Source organism: Dendrobates tinctorius, unplaced genomic scaffold (genome assembly GCF_039654945.1).
Source record: "Dendrobates tinctorius isolate UK_male_01 unplaced genomic scaffold, ASM3965494v1 ptg000016l, whole genome shotgun sequence".
NCBI lineage: Eukaryota > Metazoa > Chordata > Amphibia > Anura > Dendrobatidae > Dendrobates > Dendrobates tinctorius.
In genome coordinates, this window is record NW_027361684.1 from 14,585,210 (window position 1) to 14,605,647 (window position 20,438).

The following is a 20,438-nucleotide window of genomic DNA, read 5'->3' on the forward strand; positions in this document are numbered from 1 at the left end:
GCCTGGTTCTGTGGTGGCGTGAGTAGGGGGACCTTGCGTGCGCTGCAGAATTTTAGTCCATGGGGGTGTAGTGTGTTACTAATGGTAATGTATGAGACTGTGGTCCCAGCTCTCTTCAGGTCATTAACCATGTCCTCCCATGTAGCTCTGGGCTGATTCCTGACCTTTCTCAGAATCATCCTTACTTTACAAGAAGATCTTGTATGGAGCCCCAGATGGAAAAATATTGACAGATATTTTGTGTTTGTTCCATTTTCTAATAGTTGGGCCAACAATTGTTGCCTTCTCACCAATCTGTTTGCCTATTGTCCTTTAGCCTATCCCAGACTTGTGCAGGTCTACATTTTTGTCCCTGTTGTCCTTAGACAGTTCTTTCAGTCTTGCACATGGTTGAAGGGTCGAAGTGTGATTGAGTGTGAGGACAGGTGTCCTTTATACAGATAATGAGTTCAAACAGGTGAAATTAATACAGATAAGGGGTGAAGAGTAGAAGGTCTTGTTAAAGAACTAGCAGGTCTGTGAAAGCCAGAATTCTTGCTGGTTGGTAGGTGATCAAATACTTATTTCATGCAATAAAATGCAATTTAATTATTTAAAAATCATACAATGTGATTTTCTGTTTTTTTTTAATTCTATCACAGTTTACTTACAATAAAAATTACAGACCTCTCCATTCTTTGTAGGTAGGAAAACTGGCAAAATCGGCAGTTTATCAAATACTTATTTCCCCCACTGTATATTTGGCTACTTAAATTCAAGTGACTCACAAAACACTGTATCCAGAATAAGCCCCAGTCCCCACTCGTAAATACAGTGAATATATAATCTATGCATTACATATTCAGGGTGGGGAATACAATATCAAAAAGCTGTGCATCTGTACACTGGCAATGAAGCAAATGGACACGACACTAATTTAAAAATTAATAGTGCTCCATCCTGTCTATTAGATAACATGTAGCTATGACTCAAATGCATTTCTTGGGGTGATAAGCGGGGTGCAAAGACCACAGCCATTTCACGCTGTGTCTAGTGCTTCAAGGGGTTTCACCTTTATTGATCCGTTGAAGCACAAGATGCAACTCGTAACGGCCATCGTCATTGCGCCAGGCTCATCCCCCCAAGCATTGCACTTTTACCGATGTTGTGCAATAAAGTTTTTTTGATGGTTAAGTGCCACTGAATCTATATTTTTTGGGCCTCTATTTTTTCTGCACTCCTTGAGCAGTGGGGATACTTTGCCATACGAGATGGTCTTATATTAGTCCCATGTACTGTTCCTGCAGATGGGCTTTCTCGTGATGGTCTTACCTTGACATATTGCTTGTACTTTTTCAAGGCTTGAACATTAAAACATCAAAATATGCAGTGGTCATAAAATGAGTAACTCCATTTAAGGGTTATTCCCATCTATCTCCAGAATATTCGCAGTTGGAAATGGAGAGATGGTTGGGCACCTATGTACCTCTGCATTTACTTTTATAGGAGGCCAAATATCATTGGAAATAGCTATTCTAATATTTTCAGAACTCTCATAGAACTTAATATAAAAGGGAGTCACTCTGAACAACGACAGTTGTGTGAAATAGCGCACTATTAATGAGATAGTTGGAGATGCAAGGGGTGGATATGCCATAATTGTCTGAGATGGAAATACCACTTTAAATATTAATGTCATTATGATAGAGGAGCCCACATGTGATTCATCATTTGTTTTACACTGCTATGGCAATTCCGATGATGGTGGTTGTTCTTTAGATGCAGAGAGTCACAGGTTGGCTTATCTTATCCTTGAAGGCTTTCGTCTACTGCTAGAAACACTTTTACATTCCGACTCATTTAGCAAGAACTTATAATGAGAAAAATAATAAGGCACACTTTTTTTATCCGACACTCCCTTGTAGTGAAGCAGATGAGCAGGTTTGTGGGAGGAAGAGATAATAAGGGAGAAATAGGATGAAATGTTGATAAACACCGGCGAACAAGTGAAAATGATTAGGGAAGATTCAGTGGATTTGGAAGAAAGGTCAGAGCGGATGATGAATACATTTATTAATTACTGTGCTAGTACAGGAGAACAGTGTTCGTCAGGAGAATGCGTTTCTGAATTTGCAGAGGTGAATCATTCATTAAAGCAATGCTTGTAGAGCAATTTTCTTATGTACTGCAAGTTCTGTACATCATCTATAATAGATAATAGAAAGTATTTCTTGGCACAAGTGTTAATTTGAGTTCTATCTATGACCAGGCAGTAGTAGACTAAATGGATATTAGATAAAAGTTGGCTGAATCCACCAATTTCAGAAGTTCCTCTGACCTTCTGCTATGTATGGGGGCCTCCAACTCTTCCCTGACAGATTATGTCAGGGGGTGAGAAGGATCTGGTCTGTTGAATTTCAAGGGCTTTTTTCAATTTGGAGAGAGAAGTCTATGTCTGGCAGTGGATTTCTCATAGAGAGCATAGGAACCAACCCAAGCGTTCCAGTGTATGGGGTTAGGGAGAGATAACTTTCGACCAAGCTATATAAAATAAAATAAACTGACCAACACCTCTGAACAGAATAAAGCAAATGTGAACAGGTGAAAGCTGCTAAGACTACATAATAAACAAATATAAGAGTACAGCAGCCTATGTAAGCACTAAGACATATGCAAATATTTAATATGTGAAATTTGGACTGCAATACTGCTATAAACAATATACTTGAAGGTACCTAGAGAATAAACTGGTGATTTCATGAGAGCACATCAGCCACGACAAGGCGTACCAGTCTTTGATGGGACCCTAGCCTAATATATAAAACATAAAAAACCTAAAGAGATGAATTGGGATATAAATTGGTGTACATGCAGCGTGTAAGCGCATGTTTCCACTGGCCACTAAACAGACAAAACCTAAGTTAAAAACATCATAAGCAAATTAAGCAAATACCCTCGAGTAAATAAATAAACATCAATAGTGCATGAAAGTAATATAGGGCGCATAGTTAACATAATTTTTTATAAAAATGTAAAAGCCATCCCACCACATCATGGTGACCTGATTCGGGACGGTCCTAACCTCTAATATTAAAACCTTACCATTTGTCAAGTGACGTGCATTTGGATAAGGGCTGAGAAGGACAGAGCTGGCTAGTGGACACACAGCTATGGGGAACTACATAAATGTAATGTCCAGCTCAAAGAAAAAGGAGGCCAATTCTTTATATACACAGGGTGCAAACAAACTGAAACAAAAGAGAGACGAACTGGAATATGAGTTGGTGTGCATGCCTTCCCTGGGCTAAAAACCTACAAATTTTGGCCAAGCCATCAATTGTACTTGGTCAGTTTAAAGGGGGGGGGGCATTACTGGACAACTCAAGCTTAAATCAAGACCCTAATTAAAATATAAGCAGTGTATACTCCTCTCCTGCAGCGGCATCAGTCCAGCAATGTCAACGCCGCTGTTTCATGTGACTTGTTGCATCATGTGCAGGCTGCAGCCATTGACCTGTTGCTCTTTGGATGCAGCTCATCAACATTTCTTCAGGGCTTCATTAGGACAGCCTAATATGATTTTAACCCTATCTACCTGCAGATTAACCGACAGCTTCCCTTTAAGAAATTATAAGATTTTACTAAACTATGTAAAACTTATCCACAGAATATTATAGAATATTAAACTTAAGACATTATGCTATTTTGGTAATAACAATAATACAATGTCTCATCATGGCAGTATTCTGTCTCGCCACTAAGCCATGCATTGCTTTTGGACATGTCTATGACATTGGAGGTCAATGTCAGATGGATATTACGTGAGAGGTCTCATATATACCCATAGACTGGGAGATGAGAGAAGTCTGATCCATTTTCCACTGACATTTTACCTACCAGCTACATTGATCCCTTCAGTTTTTGTCTAAGTTGCAGCCACTGGAAATAGATTTTTCTCTTTTGCCTTGATTGGGGTCAAGTCTAAATGAACTTTCTTTTCATCCTTCAGGCGCAGCAGGCGAAAGTAAAAGAATAGTCATTTTATTTTTAAGAAATCTGCCCTGGAACAAGTTGAATATAGTTTTTCTGTTCAGTGTTGGATTCCATCTTGTGTCTAAGGTCATTGATTACTACGGCTTATTTTAGGTCAAAGAAAGAAGTATAGCAGCTTTAGCCTAAACTCGGAAATGTTGCTTCTGTAAAGTTTCTCTTTTTTTTTCATAATCCATTCGTCATGATACTGTGCTTGGAAGGTATACACAAACTCTTAGAGCTCTTTCACATATTTATCATATGAATGTGTCCTTTTTTCTTTTTTTACAGATTGATTCACTAAAAACTAAAAGCCCCTAGCAATATGTCCTAATTTGATCTCTATTGTGGATACAAAAAAATCGATAGCAATTGGGTGTCGTCTGTTTATGGAGTAGCAAAAGCTAAGAATTGTATTTTTCTCTTTTTTCAAAGGTGAAAAAGTTTTGCAATAAGGATCATAAAAATGACACTTAGACCAACAATGGGTACAGAAAGAAACACAGATTGGTTTTCACGTAGTAGAAAAAAAAGTTCATGTGTGAAACCGCTCTAACATGTATTTTGAACTTGACCCATCGAGAATAAACCAAGCCTCCATATGGTTATTTAGTTTGTGTAGCAGATCCAATTTTTCATTTGAATTCTGAGTTCTCTTAAATACTTTCGTCACTAATTCCTCTTGTCTTTTTTTAACTAGGTTTGATTTCTGCAACAAGAAATGAAATCAGCAATAAGCCAACTGGAAGATCGGATCCAAAGCAAGATGCAACTTCCACCACGCTGGTAGAGGATCTAGAAGGAGAGGTGCCTTTCTTCACAACAGCACCTAGTATGACATTGTTGAACCACCACCCATTTTTAGAGGGGATTCTTCACGAGAGTATTATGAAAAAAGACTTCCGCCATCTACCATCTTACTTTTCAAGAACCAAACAGGAAGATAGTGATGTGAAAGACAGATTGACTGCGCTAAAAACGAAAGTTAATCTGGCACATTCAGACCATTTACCAACATCTCTTGATGATTCTTCTACACCTACGATTCCTCTAATCCCATCTACAATGATAATGGATACCACTTCTATTGTCACTGAAAATGGAAGAGAAATTCAGGGAACTGTATCATCAGCCCCAGTGCTGGATTCACTTCCAACTTTGGATTCTCATATCACAGTCCAAACAGAGAAGGGTAATGTCTATCATGCACCCCAGCAAGGCTCAAGTCACACTAAAACTTTATCAATTTCTCGTTCTTCCTTTACTGATACCACACAAGATAGTTCTGGCACATATGGGGCACAAGAAAGAACGAACACCAGAACTACAGCAGAGATAAAGAATACAAGAAAGATTATATTCAACATATCCACGCCTTCAGTTAGACTGACCGAAGAAGAAGAAGAGACCACCACCAGCACCATTATTACCACAACTATCACCGTTACTGTGCCAGTGCCAGGTAATTATGGAAATGTAACTACAATTAGGTACCGTATTCTTTTCCCCAGTCTATAAAATGTTTGGTATGTATTAGGTAAAATAAACATACAAAATCTACATGCACACAAAAATAGTTTGGGGGAGGGTGAAATTCTGCTGACATATTCCATTTAATCAGTCTGGCGCATTTTATCAGTAAATATGGAAGGTGAAAATCTTCTTACGTGAAATCATATTTGCTACTTAAGTAAGACCCTACGTCTCTTCATTGCCCTATACCCATCTTCTATCCTTTTAAGCAAGCAGACATTTTTTATTTTTGCTATTTTCTTTTTTCCTTTATTTTTTCTAAGAGCCATAACTTTTACAATTGTTTTGTTGTCCTAGATGGAGGAGGACTTATTATTTGCAAATTGAATTTTAGTTTTGCATTAAAACAATCACCATTCACACATTAAACCATTCAAGAAATATTGGGAAAAAATGCAAATTCACCATTTTTTTATATTGTTTTTACGGCTTTCATTATGCACTGAAAATTAACTTGTGTATAATTTTGTTTTTTTTTTCTAGAATTTTAGCGATTTTATAACAATTTTTTTTTGCATCGACATTTTCCAAACGCCTTAACTTTTTTTTAACAGATGTGGCAGTACTAAATATGCAATTTTTGTCACTTTTTTTAAAAAAAAATGTTGAAAATGGGTTATCAGTATTCAAATTTTATATTTTTATATTTTTTTAATTTTTTAATAACTTTTCTTTTACAGTTCACTGAATTTTTTAGTCCCCATACAGACTTGAACCTGTGATTGCTTAATCATTTGTATGATATGCTGCAATACGTCTGCTTCTCTTATGGAACTCAGGCTATGGCTGTCAGAAAGTGGTTAAACAGCAGCGGTTGAAGCTAGCCTCTGATCAGTGCTGCTATGCCATAACACAGCCAGGACCTGATTCATCTTTTAAGTCCATTCCATATTTCCACACCAGTTTCATGATGTAATGGTATGTCATAGTGCGGAAAGTGGTTAAAAAGATTGTATAGTTTAGAATAAAACATTTTCAAATACCATCTTATGCTTTTGAGTTGGGGTGGGTTTTCTGTTTAAGACCATCATTAGAGATGAGCGGATCAATTCTGAGGGATTGAGTTCTAGATGAATTTCCTGAAACTCACGGTCTCACACAAATTTGAACATTTTGAACAAATTTGAGCATTTTGAGATTTGATTTGCTGTTCACAAAAGAAAACTTGCTCTGCACCATTTCCCACACTGCTGAAACAACAAAGAGCAGGCCAATGTCTTTTTGCATTTGCATGCAAGCCTCCCCTTAATTCCCTGCAGCTATGACAACTAGTGGATTATCATACCATGTACAGTGGTGGTCAGTACTTGGACCATCACAGATCAGCGGTTTCCACCAACGCACAGTTTGTACAGTAGTCGTTTTCCATCTCCAGATGCACTAGGTAAGTCTCTCTCTTCTGTAGAGTGTGATCTTATATGGTCAGCGGGGGTCTTTTCTCTCCTGTAGAGTGTAAACTTTTATGGTCAGCAGGGTCCTCTTCCAACTGTAAATTTTAAGCTGTTAAAGGGGTTTTCCACAGCAAGTAGAATCCATTATTGATCAAAATATTTGGACCCGATAAAATAATAAAGCCTATGCTCACCTCTCGTGCTGGCACCATTCCACTCTTGTCGGCACTCGCAGTCCCGGAGCTTCGTGTGGTGTTGTGACACGTGACGCCGGGGCCCAATCAGCACTGGCATCACTGTCTCAGCCTTAGGACAAATCAAACATGAAGAGGAAGTCTGGGCTACAGATGTTCCCTAACTTCCTCCTCATGCACAACTTGTACGAAGGCGGGGACAGTGACACCAGTGCTGATTGGTCGCCGGCGTCATATGTCACAACACTGCACGAAAGCCAAAGGGAGAGCAATTGCCAACACCGCAAGAATGGCAAAGGCACTGGATGTGAGTATAAGCTTTATTATTTTGTGGGGGCCAAGCGAGGTTTATGAAAAGAAGTTGTCCAAGTAGTGGACAACTTTTTTAAGGTCAGCAAGATTGTCTCTCCTCTTTTACAAGCAATTACAAGGTTTCCCGTATTGAAATCCATACAAATTTATTCAACAAGGATTGAGTTTTTGGGGAAAAATCGCAAAGTCAGCAGATTCAAATTGTAAGGGTGTGTGCACACGCTGCGGATTCTGCGGCATTATAACCTATAGAAAACGAAAACCGCAGTGCAGACGGTGCGGATTTTTCCGCCCGGTTTTGCTGCGGTTTTCAATCCGCAGAAAGAAACGACATGTCAATTCTTTCTGCGGATTCCGCTGCGGTTTGCTATCTGCTCCATTGTAGAGATGATAAACCGCAGGGCAAAACCGCAGGGTAATCTGCAGATAAACTGCAGGTCTTCTGACCTGCGGATTTACCTGCGGATTTTACTAAATCCGCACCGACAAATCCGCAGAGCATTCCGCAGCGTGTGCACACACCCTAAAAGATCCACTCGTCTCTAGTCATCATCTATTGGGGAGATGCTCATCTCTTACATAATGCTTGATTTGCACCAAGTTTTCTCTCATATCACAGATGATCACTAGGGCTTGTAACATGGGTGATTGTTCAAAATGGACAACCTCTCTATTGAAAAGTGGGCTTTAATGTCCTTAATTTCCCTCATATGGTATACTATCAAAACTGGACAACCACCAAGATCTATATCTGAGTGACTTTTGTTTAAACAAAACAGAAAAAACAAAAATAATTGCTAGGTTTTTCCACACAGAAATTCTAAAATTACCTTGCAAACTAGACACTTGTCAATTGCCACAACATAGCTTAACTGCTTGCAAACTTAAAATGTTTGGCTGCTCCACATATTAATCTGGAATTACATTTTATAACATCACTGCAGAGTCAAAAACTGCAGAGATCATGCACATACAGAAGTGGGCACCAGCTGTCAGAGATGGATGTACTAGCCATAAAGAACTTTACAGTCATTGTTGCCTTGATGATCTGTGTATATAGTACAGGAAATGCTATGATCGCTTCCTCCTCCTCTTCCAGAAGTCATAGGATTGTCATGTGCCAGGAAGGTACAGGAGCAACTGTATCTTAGCACACCTAGATAAACTCTGCAGTGGACTCAGGAGGCTGAATTTACCCTGTAACTTGGGCTAAAATACCAGCCCTACTTACAGGGAAAAACAGCAATAAAAAACGCATTTAAATGTCTACATTCTTTTTTGAAATGGATGAGAAACATAAAATAAATTAAAAGTCTGCCAATCTAAGCCTCACCCCATCTAAGAAAAAAAACATGTGCTCAACACACACAAATAATTAGTGTGGAAAGGGAACACAATGTAAAATGTATTTTAGTCCTTAGTGGTTGCAAAAAAATGTTTTTTTCTTTATATTTTGCCCCAATATCAACAAGAGAAGAAAATAAAGATTATATAAAAATTAGGCCCTATGTACATAGAGAGAAAGAGGCAAAAAATTATTTTATGATGTGTTCAATTCAAATTTTTAGAGCTCTTAAAACTGAATATATAAAAAGTACAAAATGTGCCTGGTCATCAAGGAGTTAAGTGCTTAGGCTTAGAACTGATAAATTAGCACTAATGCTTCTGGGACGACGTTGTTTTTTGGTTACATGACATGATCACGAATGCTCCTTTTTTAGTGATAGTATTACTAGGTCATCAATAGAAATGTTTTATTTTTAATAGTTTAAGATTATGTTTCAGGTTTTACAGTAGTCTAAGGAAAATCACATGTGAGTTATGACAAATTACATATTCTATGTTGCTAATTCTATATGTGACTATATCTAACTACCGTAAAAAAGATATCACAAACGATGAGACACGAGACTGTATGCTACTCTCTTTATTTCCTTACAGAAACCTGCAGTAAAAATTTTACATCTCCTGAGGGCGTTCTCCTATCTCCGGTTTATAGAAGCGCTCCATATAACACCGGCGTTGACTGCAGTTATACAATCTATGTGTATTCCGGTTATGGAGTTGAAATTAAGGTAAGTACTATGTAAGATAATGACAGGGAGTGAAAAATCTGACAAGTAAATGAAATAACTTACGAACACCATAGAACCGTTCTTTCTATGGAAATTCCTCTGCCTGAGTCTCAATAAAATATATGTGTATTAAACTTATCACATAAATGATAACATTTATAAAAAGGGAAGTGACCAAATTGCTGCAATTCCAGCTGCTCCGAGCTGACCTTTCAATGTGCAATATGGAAAAAAAAGTTTATGCCCCATACACAAAGCCATATAAGCAGGCGCAAGTGACAAAAACGGAATTACCAGTTGTTATTTCTTGGTAAAGACTGTACATTTTTAATATGATGCTCCCGGATTACTTCCACGTAACAGTCTATCGTAAATGTCCACCTTTTCAACCAATTTTAACCGGTATCTCAAAAAATTTGGTGTAAAATGTCTGTGACATCATGGTCACACACTATACAACTCATATACTCTGATTATATATCGTTTCATCTGTCCTTTACTTTTAGCTGATAAATATTCATTAGTTTGTAGAAGGGAAGGGGAAGATAGGAGTGAAATAAATTTAAATTCTGGAGGTTTGTTTTTTTTTATATTTTCCAGCCATACAGATAAATTTGTCAGCACATGAGCTGTGTACTACAAAAAAAAATTCTATATTTTTAGTAAAAAAAACTAATTGGAAAAAGTTGCTTTATTGTAATTATATTTTTCATTTTGCTGCGAAAGTGATTAAAAAATAGATGTAGTGTTGAAAATTTGAAGTTGCATTTCTACCGTAGCAAAAAGAGCAATAAGACCGCTATGTACAAAATGCTAATTGCTTAAACCACAATTTAGTGAAACTTATAACTTATTAGGCTTTGTGCTGTTGTTTCTATACAATGGAGGCTTTATCACCAGGAGATTATCACCTCCTGGACCACAGTGCACATGAGCCCTGTACTGAACATGCTCTCTCCTCTGATAAGCAGCTCACTGTCAATAGACAATGTACACAGAAAGCTGTGATGTGAGCTTTCTGAGCTTTGCTGCATCTAAGAATTCTGATTGTATCACAACTGCTGCACCCAATATATCAAGTGATGCATTGCTGGAATCAGGGTCTGCACCTACATTATGCTGCTCTCAGAGAAGGTAGCAAAAATCTGGATACAGATTTCCATTAAAATACAATGGGGAAAATAAGTATTGGATCCCTTGCTGGTTTTGTAAGTTTGCCCACTGACAAAGACATGAACAGTCTATAATTTTAAGGGTAGGTTAATTTTAACATTGAGAGGGAGAATATTAAAAATAAAATTCCGAAAATCACATTGTGTAAATTAGATAAATTTATTTGCATTTTGCAGTGAGAAATAAGTATTTGATCCACTACCAACCATAAAGTGTTCTGGCTCCTACAGACCAGTTAGATGCTCCTAATCAACTTGTTACCCGAATTAAAGACAGCTGTCTTACATAGTCAACTTTATAAAAGACTATTGTCCACACACTCAATTAATCAGTCAGACTCTAACCCCTACAACATGGGCAAGACCAAAGAGCTTTATAAGGATGTCAGGGACAAGATCATAGACCTGCACAAAGCAGGAATGGGCTACAAAACCATAAGGAAGACGCTGGGTGAGAAAGAGACAACTGTTGGTGCAATAATAAGAAAATGGAAGAAATACAAAATGACTGTCAATCGACATCGATCTGGGGCACCATCCAGAATTTTATCTCGTGGGTTATCCTTGATCATAAGGAAGGTGAGAGATCAGCCTAAAATTACATGTGGGGAACTTGTTAATGATATCAAAGCAGCTCGGATTACAGTCATCAGTAAAACCATTGGTAACACATAGCGCCATAAAGCTTTAAATTCCTGCAGTGCCAGCAAGGTTCCCCCTGCTCAAGAAGGTATACGTGCAGGCCCATCTGAAGTTTGCCAATGAACACCTGGATGATTCTGTGAGTGATTGGAAAAAGGTGATGTGGTCAGATGAGACAAAGATTGAGCTCTTTGGCATTAACTCAACGTGCCGTGCTTGGAGGAAGAGAAATGCTGCCTATGACCAAAAGAACACCGTCCCCACTGTCAAGCATGAAGGTGGAAACATTATGTTTGGGGGGTGTTTCTCTGCTAAGGGCACAGGACTACTTCACCACATCAATAAGAGAATGGATGGAGCCATGTACCGTAAAATCCTGAGTGACAGCCTCCTTCCCTCCGCCAGGACATTAACAATGGGTTGTGGCTGGGTCTTCCAGCAAGACAATGACCCAAAACATACAGCCAAGGTAACAAAGGAGTGGCTCAAAAAGAAGCACATTAAGGTCATTGAGTGGCCTAGCCAGTCTCCAGACCTTAATCCCATAGAAAACATATGGAGGGAGTTGAAGCTCCGAGTTGCCAAGCGACAGCCTCAAAATCTTAATGATTTAGAGATGATCTGCAAAGAGGATTGGACCAAAATTCCTCCTGACATCTGCGCAAACCTCATCATCAGCTACAAAACATGTCTGACTGCTGTGCTTGCCAACAAGGGTGTTGCCACCAAGTATTAAGTCTTGTTTGCCAGAGGGATCAAATAATTATTTCACTGCAGAATGCAAGTAAATTTATATAATTTGTACAATGTGGTTTTTTGGATTTTATTTATTTTTCTATCTCTCAATGTTAAAACTAACCAACTCTTAAAATTGTAGACTGTTCGTGTCTTTGTCAGTGGGCAAACTTACAAAATCAGCAAGGGATCAAATATTTATTTCTCCTACTGTATATACACTTTTTAATTTTTTTTATTGGACATCCCCTTTAAGTTATCTTCTCGTAGCTAAAAATATAGGTTTATAAGCTATATAACAATTTTCAGGGCAAAAAAAATCTGATTTACAGGGAAGCATTAGCCAAAGAAGAGTCAAGTCTAAGCGATAACATACAGTACCTTTGTGGTAAATCTCAGCCAACTTTAATCTGATACAATCTATGGAATGATAATGGGGTTAGCATCGTCGATTGTAATATTTTCCAGTAGAGATGAGTGACTTTCCCTTTTTTAGGGTCGAGTCGGGTGTCATGAAACCCGACTTTCTCAAAAGTCGAGTCGAACGAAATCGGCCGACTATCGGGAAAAGTCGGAGGTCCGACTGAAACACGAAACCCAATGCAAGTCAATGGGGAAGCAAAGTCGGCAGGGAGTGGAGGACACCTACATGCCAGACCGCGTTTTTAAAGTACGCGAAATCAATTTCCCTCTCTCCGGAAGCTGCACATGTCATCTCATTGCCCACAGTGTAGGTCCTAGCTCATTGGCTGAAAAAAAAAGTCACATGCTGAATAAAAAAGTAAGGTGCAAGCATTCTATGAAATCCGACTATCCGACTTTGGCGCTTAGGTCGACGACCGCATGGCCGACCTCACGCTATGGTCAGGTTTCACTCGGCGAAACCCGACTTTGGCGAAAGTCGGCGACTTTTGAATCTGACCCACCTGTTTCGCTGAACTCTATTTTCCAGTTCTCGTTATCCCTATATTCTGATTTAGAGGTGAACATATTATATGTGCAACCTCTGCCGACACACAGGGAACTAGTTGCCAAGAGGGCAATCCCACCATAAAAAAGGAGAAAGAAAGCAACTGTCTACCGTCTATTAGATTGAATCTACTGAAGTGTTACAGAAATTTAAGTCAATGCTGAGCTATTCTAGCACACAAGGCCCATTTACTATTCTAGTACAGGGTCGTCGACTGTCTGTCTGATTGGGGTAGGTTCACAAGACCATATAAAAAAATTGTCAGACTTTCATCCATAACTTCAGTGGGTAAGTCTCATCTGATTTACAGAGGAAGGTCGTGCAGGCTGCAAATTTTTTCACACGCCGATTCAGCCAGTGGAAAAAAATCTTTCATCTACACTGCCCCATAGAATAACATTGGTCCCAGTGAGATACGTATTATTAACAGACGTCACTCTGACCGAAAATAGGATCCTGTGAACAAGCCCTTATTTTGAGATCAATTGGGTTCTGCTCTAGATTTCTTATTTCCATGTAACGTATGTGGCTACTATAAAAAAAAAACACTGAACTATATTTTGAAATGCATGTACGTAAAAGGTTATCATTAATTAATGTTTCCACATATTACTGAATATATGGGATTTGGGAGCAGTTTCAATGGGAAGATTATAATTAAGGGCTTATGTTCGCATGTCGACATTCTGTCAGTTCAGTAATAAAAAAACCGCTCTGGATCACCAAGTGAAAAAATTCGGTAGGCATTTCTAACACGCCGTCCCACTTCCATACAACTGGTGTTCGCAGCCTGCCGATTAATTAGAGCTTGGCAATTGCAAAACAGACAGCCTGGCATTTTGCAAACAGATTGGCACATATTGTATTATAGCAATTAGAACTTGTTACTTCAAGGTCAAAATTACCCTACATGCTATTACAGTCACTTCAATCTATTTCCATTAACATATGGAAAACTAAGGATGTATTGTATTTACAGTGTAAAAAAATAATATTGTCTAAGTGATGTAATAGTAGGAAAGCACCAATAACCGTATACCATTGTTAGGTTCTCTATATTCAGAAGTGGTAAATAACGAACACCTACTTGTATATTCACTGCAAAGCAAAACTGCGAGATGACAAAAAAACAAATCTAAATGTTTCCTCTGTGGTCTCAAAGTGGAAAATGAAATGTTCTGCGCTATGAAAATACTAAAGATTTGTATAGCGAAGAAATATTAGTTAGTAGTACAAGCCAAAAAGAAAAAATGCTGTGAAAACCATCAAAGTGCCGTAACGGAGTTTTCAGGTCTCAAACTATACGTATGAGCGTGGAACCATGCCATACTGTGGCCACAGTGCAGGAATTGTGCGGAGATCCATCCCTCACGAATGGGATACTAGAAGATCCAATTCCATAGATCATTGGCACTTTTTATGAACACACTATTTATGCTGCATGTATTCTAATTGGGCACATGTTGTAATCTTTACTTAAAGATGGGTATATTTAATATATAATTACCATTATTTCTCTGTTTTATAATTTTTTCTATATCCACTGCCCTCCATTCCTCGCCCAGTGTTGCCGACCACATCATATCTGGGTTAACTGTCACTGTTCTGCTTTTATCTCCACTTTTTACCCATTATCTATGTACTTAGTTTTTGTGTATTTTTTTCTAATAAAATGTCTGGCTTTTACTCTATAGCATTGACTCAGCGTTCTCTCTTAAATCCCAATTTGTATTGATACAGTCTAGTTGGAATGTGGCCAGAAGTATGCAAATAACTTTTTTATCCCTACTAATTCTGTGCTTAGGAGTCCAGTGGGTAGTCCAACTCAGTGATTAACAGCTTTTGCACATTGGTGTGTATATAGAAATAGCTGTCACTAAGACCGCCCACTGGACTCTTAAGTATGAAAGAGCAGAGATTCAATTGAATAAAATATAAGTTACTCTCAACCATTTCATCAAAGACAATGTATTAATTTGCTTAACTCTATAAAATTCTGCTGGCAATTCAGACACTACGTCTCACAGGACAGACAAAAAATGTAATTAAATTATATCTATTATAATTTCTGATGATATATCTTAACTATACTCCACACAGCATCAGACTGGAGCACCTTGGGCCCACCAGAGAAAATCATTCTTGTAGCCCACTATGTAGCTACATAGAAAAAAATACAAGACCACCAATTGTGTGGTAAAACATGCTAATATCAGGGTATAATATTAGGTAGTACACGCCTTAATTATGTAGCAGGGGTTGGGGTAGCCCCCTCATAGAATATAAAGTAGCTCCCTCATAGAATATAATGCAGTCTCCCTCATAGATAATAATGTAGCCCCCTCTTAGAATATAATGTAGCCCCCCTCATAGAATATAATGCAGCCCCCTCATAGGGTATGATGCAGCCCCCTCCAAGTATAATGCAACCCCCCATAAGGTATAATGCAGCCCCCTCATAGTGCATAAGGCAGCCCCCTCATAGTGCATAAGGCAGCCTCCTCAGAATATAATGTAGCCCCCTGAGAGAATAAAGCAGCCCCAACACAGGATATAATGCAACCCCTCACAGAATATAATGTAGCTCCCTCATAAAGTTTAATGCAGCCCACTCATATAAGGTAATTCAGCCCACCTCATAGGCTGTAATGCTGCTCCCTCATAGGGTATAATGCTGCCCCGCTGATAGGGTATAATGCAGCCCCCCTCATAGGGTATAATGCAGCCCCCTTATATAGTATAATGCAGCCCCCATCATAGGGTATAATGCAGCCCCCCTCCACCTCCATCACTGTTCTCCCCTTCCACCCCATCATTGTCCTCATCACCTCCTCCATCACTGCCTTCTCACCCACCACCCCATCATTGCCCATTCCACCACCTCCATCATTGTCTCCTCCCCCAAAACCACCATCATTGTCCTTTCCACCACTACCATCATTGCCTTCTCCCCAACCACTCCCTTCATTGCCCTCTCCATCTCCTCCATCATTGCCTTCTCCCCCACCACCCCCATCATTGCCCATTCCAACAACTCCATCATTTCCTCCCCTCACCACACCCATCATTGCTCATACCACCACTTCCATCATTGCCTCCTCCCCACCACTCCATCATCTTTTCCACCACCACTAACATTGCCTTCTCCCCCACCATCCCATCACTACTCTCTCCATCACCCACATTATTACTCTCTCCAATACACACACACGCAGCACCACTTTCAAATACACAGCACCACACACACAGCACTGCACCACCCTCACACACTCTCACACACACAGCACTGCACCACATACATATGCACACATGCAGACTGAGAGACACACAGCACCAATCACCTGTCCGCACGATCCCCCCAGCCACAGCACATCTTGGCAGCATCTTCATCACCGGCAGCTTTCTCTCTGAAACAGCTGTATGCTGAATGATGATGTCATCCAACTGTGTCAGACAGGAAGCGCCGGGTAGGAAGCAGAAAGGCATTGGAACCCTGCATCTCTGCTGCACTGCCATTTTCTCCTGTAGGCAGCGTAGCTGCAGGGATCACTCCCTGCCCACCAATTGCCCTCAGTGTTAGCAGCCCTGCAGGGGCCCACCTCCGGAGCCCTGATGCAGCAGCATCAGCTTTACATGCGGTATGTCCACCCCTGCAAGCCGTATTAGCCTCAGCAGCTAACACTGTTCGCTATTAAAGTGAAATGAATATTCACTTCTCTCCTTGCCCATGGGGGAGTGGTGAAGCATGAATATTCATTTCTTTTTAGCAGCGGGGACAGGCTCCTGTCTCCAGCTGCTGCTCCGCAAGCACCGGGCAGGCCCTCCTGACTCACAGGCCCCACAGCAGCTCGATATGCCGCTATTAGCGACTTGCCACTTCCTGGTGGCTCCGGGAGCAGCAGGGGCTCTAGGCCGCTGCTGGCCCTGTATGCCGGCCCTGTATGCCACCGGTTCCCCGGTGGGTCAGTCTGACCATGACTCCACATAATGCCTACTACAGCACACATCTCCTAGGGAGTTTGAATACTTTATCTTTAATTTTTCAAAAAGTGATGGAAATATTACATAAACTCACTACTGATATTACATGATATTACACAATTTGTACCAATCACTTGACTTGTATGATGCCTCCTCTTTGTTTAGTGCAATCTTTCTCAATGATTGTGTGACTTTCTAGTCCCAAGATGGCTACTTATAGAGGGGAATGTGAACAGCCCCGACCATTAGTGGCCTCTATTGAATGACACTGGGCATGGCACTGTGGTGTGGTATAGTGTATATATATGCACACTATGATTTGGTATATGGCAATACAGTATGTGTTATTCACAGTGCAATTCAATGGAGGCCACGGCGAGATATACTTAATTAGCAGCTTCACAATTTAAAGTTACCCGGATAATTCATTACAAGATTCACACTGCCTAAAGATGGAGACACATTTTTGACAGGACCAGTCACCACTCTTGTTTTAGTAAAACCTTGCAATTTTCATAAAATAGCAGTACTGAAGCATTGCCTCTCATAACTCTGCATTGTGCCGTTCTTCCGTTAATTTGACAATGGGGTGTTACCATGCCCTATCATAAAGAGGGCATGTCGTTACAGTGTCTGAAACTGGCAAAACTGACTGGACAATGTTAGACTGTGCAGGGACACGCCCCCAACTGGTAACAGTCATTCATGAATTTAGTCAAAAATTTCTGGAAGGAATGTCAGAGGAATGTGAAATGTAAGGTTATATTAAAATGGCCATGTCAGGAGAACAGACAGGTCCTCTTTAAGTGTCAAATGTCTCAGACTGCTATGCAACTTCTTTTAAAGGGAACCTGTCAGGTCTGCTATTAACCTCCAAATATAGAGTTAATCTGACGGTTATAGCATTAGGAAGGTACGCAGCCACTGTGCTAAAAGTGTAGGAATGAACATTATTTCTCCTGGGAGTCACTGGCTTTCAGTCATTCAGTCACCACTCAAAGCACTAAGAGCGGCGGCTGTAATCATGCCTTGGCACTGGCTCACAGTTGGCTCTCCAGTGCATCAGTTATTCAACCTGACACGTTCCCTTTAAGTTTTAAAGGGAACCTGTAATGTGAAAAAATGCTATTAACCTGGGGAATATGGGCTTAATCTGAACCAGCTCAGCGCCCGCACTTAAACCCTTTTGTTGGGAGGAAATAAACTTTATTTCTCCTGGCAGCTTTTGGCTCCCAGTCATAGGAGCGCTGCTGGTGCAGTTTCAGTCATCGCCTTGTGTATAGGCAGCCGTGGCTGTAACCTCACTCCCAGAACTCACTGACAGCCGGCCCCAATGATGAGTGAGAAGTCAGTCAGTGCCGGGGATGCGGTTACAGCCATCGCTCTCTATATACAGAGCGGTGACTGAAACAGCACCGGTGCCACCCCTGGGAGCAGATCGTTGCCTGGAGGAATATAGTTAATTTCTTCCCAGCAGCTGGGTCTAAGTGCAGACGCCAGGCAGGGTCAGATCACTAGTATCCTGCAGATTGACCCCATATCTGCAGGCTAATAGTGTTTTTTCATGTTACAGGTTCCCTTTAAATTAGCGGTACATTCGCTTGCTTTATTACAGCATTTATTTGTCACATGTTTGTATCACTGAGCTTATAGCTCACAGCAGATGTTTTTATTTTTGCATATTTTTATGAATAACAAGGCAACCTGCCTGGTATATTGTAGACTGCCTCTCGGTTTTCTGCTTGGCTCACACGTGTGGGAAATGATGATATTTAGGAGTACACCTTCACTGCTCTTTCTGCATATTGCTGTATTTAAAATGCTGCTATGGAGACCACTCATCCCTTTTAGCAGAGAGGATAGAAATTGGTAGAGACGTGAGGAGGTTATTAAGAAGCATGCAGTGTTCTTTTGTATTGTCCTATTACAGAGTATGGCAGTGGGCAAAATGTACTTTCTGAGTAAATGTTACCTTATCACACTGAACTGTAGTGCACAATAGAATGAAAAAAAAATCCATTTTAAATTTCCGCATCTTTGTTCATAGAAATCGAAAATATACCAATGATTTGCAAAAATAAACATACATTTACATAATACTTCTCGCTATTTTTTTTTTGCTGCGACTGCTGAACTTTGAGCCAGAAGAATTTAGATGTACTGACTGTTCATTAAATTGCTAGACATACACTATTATTCATAGGACGGTCGGAGAATAATTTACCCTGACTGACCCGACCTTGCCAAACATGACTCCTGACTAATTGTGTCCGCCGCTGTCTTCCCTCGACATCCACATAATACATGGTCTTTAACATATTTGAAGAATTCTGATTTACAAGGAAATTTGAAAACTTGAGGCTGACAAAGAAATGTCAAATCTATTGTATATAAAAATTAGTTTCCTACGGGTCAGCGAGCTCGAAGACGTAAGAAAAGTCCTTATTTATACATCACCAGACTAGCTTGAAGTAAAACACGGGGGAAAATATCAGGGTCTTGTCAAATTATTCAGGAGGTAAATATGAACTTGTATTACATACAATGAATGGGGTTGACCAAACTGACAATACAACGAACCAGCAGAAATGGGGTCTTGGGATCATTTCATCTTGATTAAATTAAACAAAATAGAAAATCTTTGGTTTTTGAAATTCTAGCTTGTTCGAGAGTAACTTTTTATTTTCTATCCTATTATGTAAAATATTTATGTAATATGCTTTATTATCCACATCAACACAAATCCAATCTTCTTATTGGGGTGTGGCCAAAGTTGAATTCAAACTTTTAGTGCATCCTAATGGGGTATTCTCAAGTTGTCTCTTGAGCAACTCATAGCCCTGCAGTTTCCTTACTTCCTGGTTTCTGGCAGAGTGTGTTCTCCTTGTTGAGTGACAGTTTTATAAGTAGCAGAACTACAGGCTGGGGCATTGTGATTTCATAGAACCGATAAGAGCAGCTAGTCGGGAGCTGAGAGGGAAGAGATGTGTGCTGATAATTGCTGTATTGAAATCAATGAGCTGGAGAGAGGTGACTTGGATGTTAGGAGTTAATACTTCTCCTGGACGGGCAGTGGTGGCTAAGGTCCAAGGAAACCAGCTGTGCACTATGAAAGATAAAAGATCTCATTGCAGGAGAATAACAGCAGATAGAAAAAGCAAGTCGATTGTAAACTTGCTTATGTTCATGTTGTATAACTAATTAGAACAATTTAATAACTTGGGAATATCCCTTTAAGCTAGAAGAGTTTCCTCCCTAAATGCTTTTTAAAGTAAATGAACAGTTTTCTTTTTGAGAATGATTTCTTTAAAAGTTGGTAAACTACTTTCATATTTCTTCAATACCAGATCAGTGGGGGGCCAACACTTGACACCCCTACCAATGGGCTGTACTATGTGCCAGTGGCAGCCGGATGTTATCAG

General features: G+C 39.8%; 1 protein-coding gene across 2 annotated transcripts in view; it reads left to right on the top strand.

Moving 5' to 3' along the window:
- The window catches only part of SEZ6 (seizure related 6 homolog), an 879,252-nt gene that overhangs the window by 422,481 nt on the left and 436,333 nt on the right, over positions 1 to 20,438 (top strand). For both annotated transcript variants that reach the window (XM_073565484.1, XM_073565485.1), the window contains exons 2-3: positions 4,712 to 5,473; positions 9,383 to 9,516. In XM_073565484.1, the coding sequence (XP_073421585.1) occupies positions 4,712 to 5,473; positions 9,383 to 9,516 (896 nt within the window). The remainder of the gene's footprint in view (positions 1 to 4,711; positions 5,474 to 9,382; positions 9,517 to 20,438) is intronic.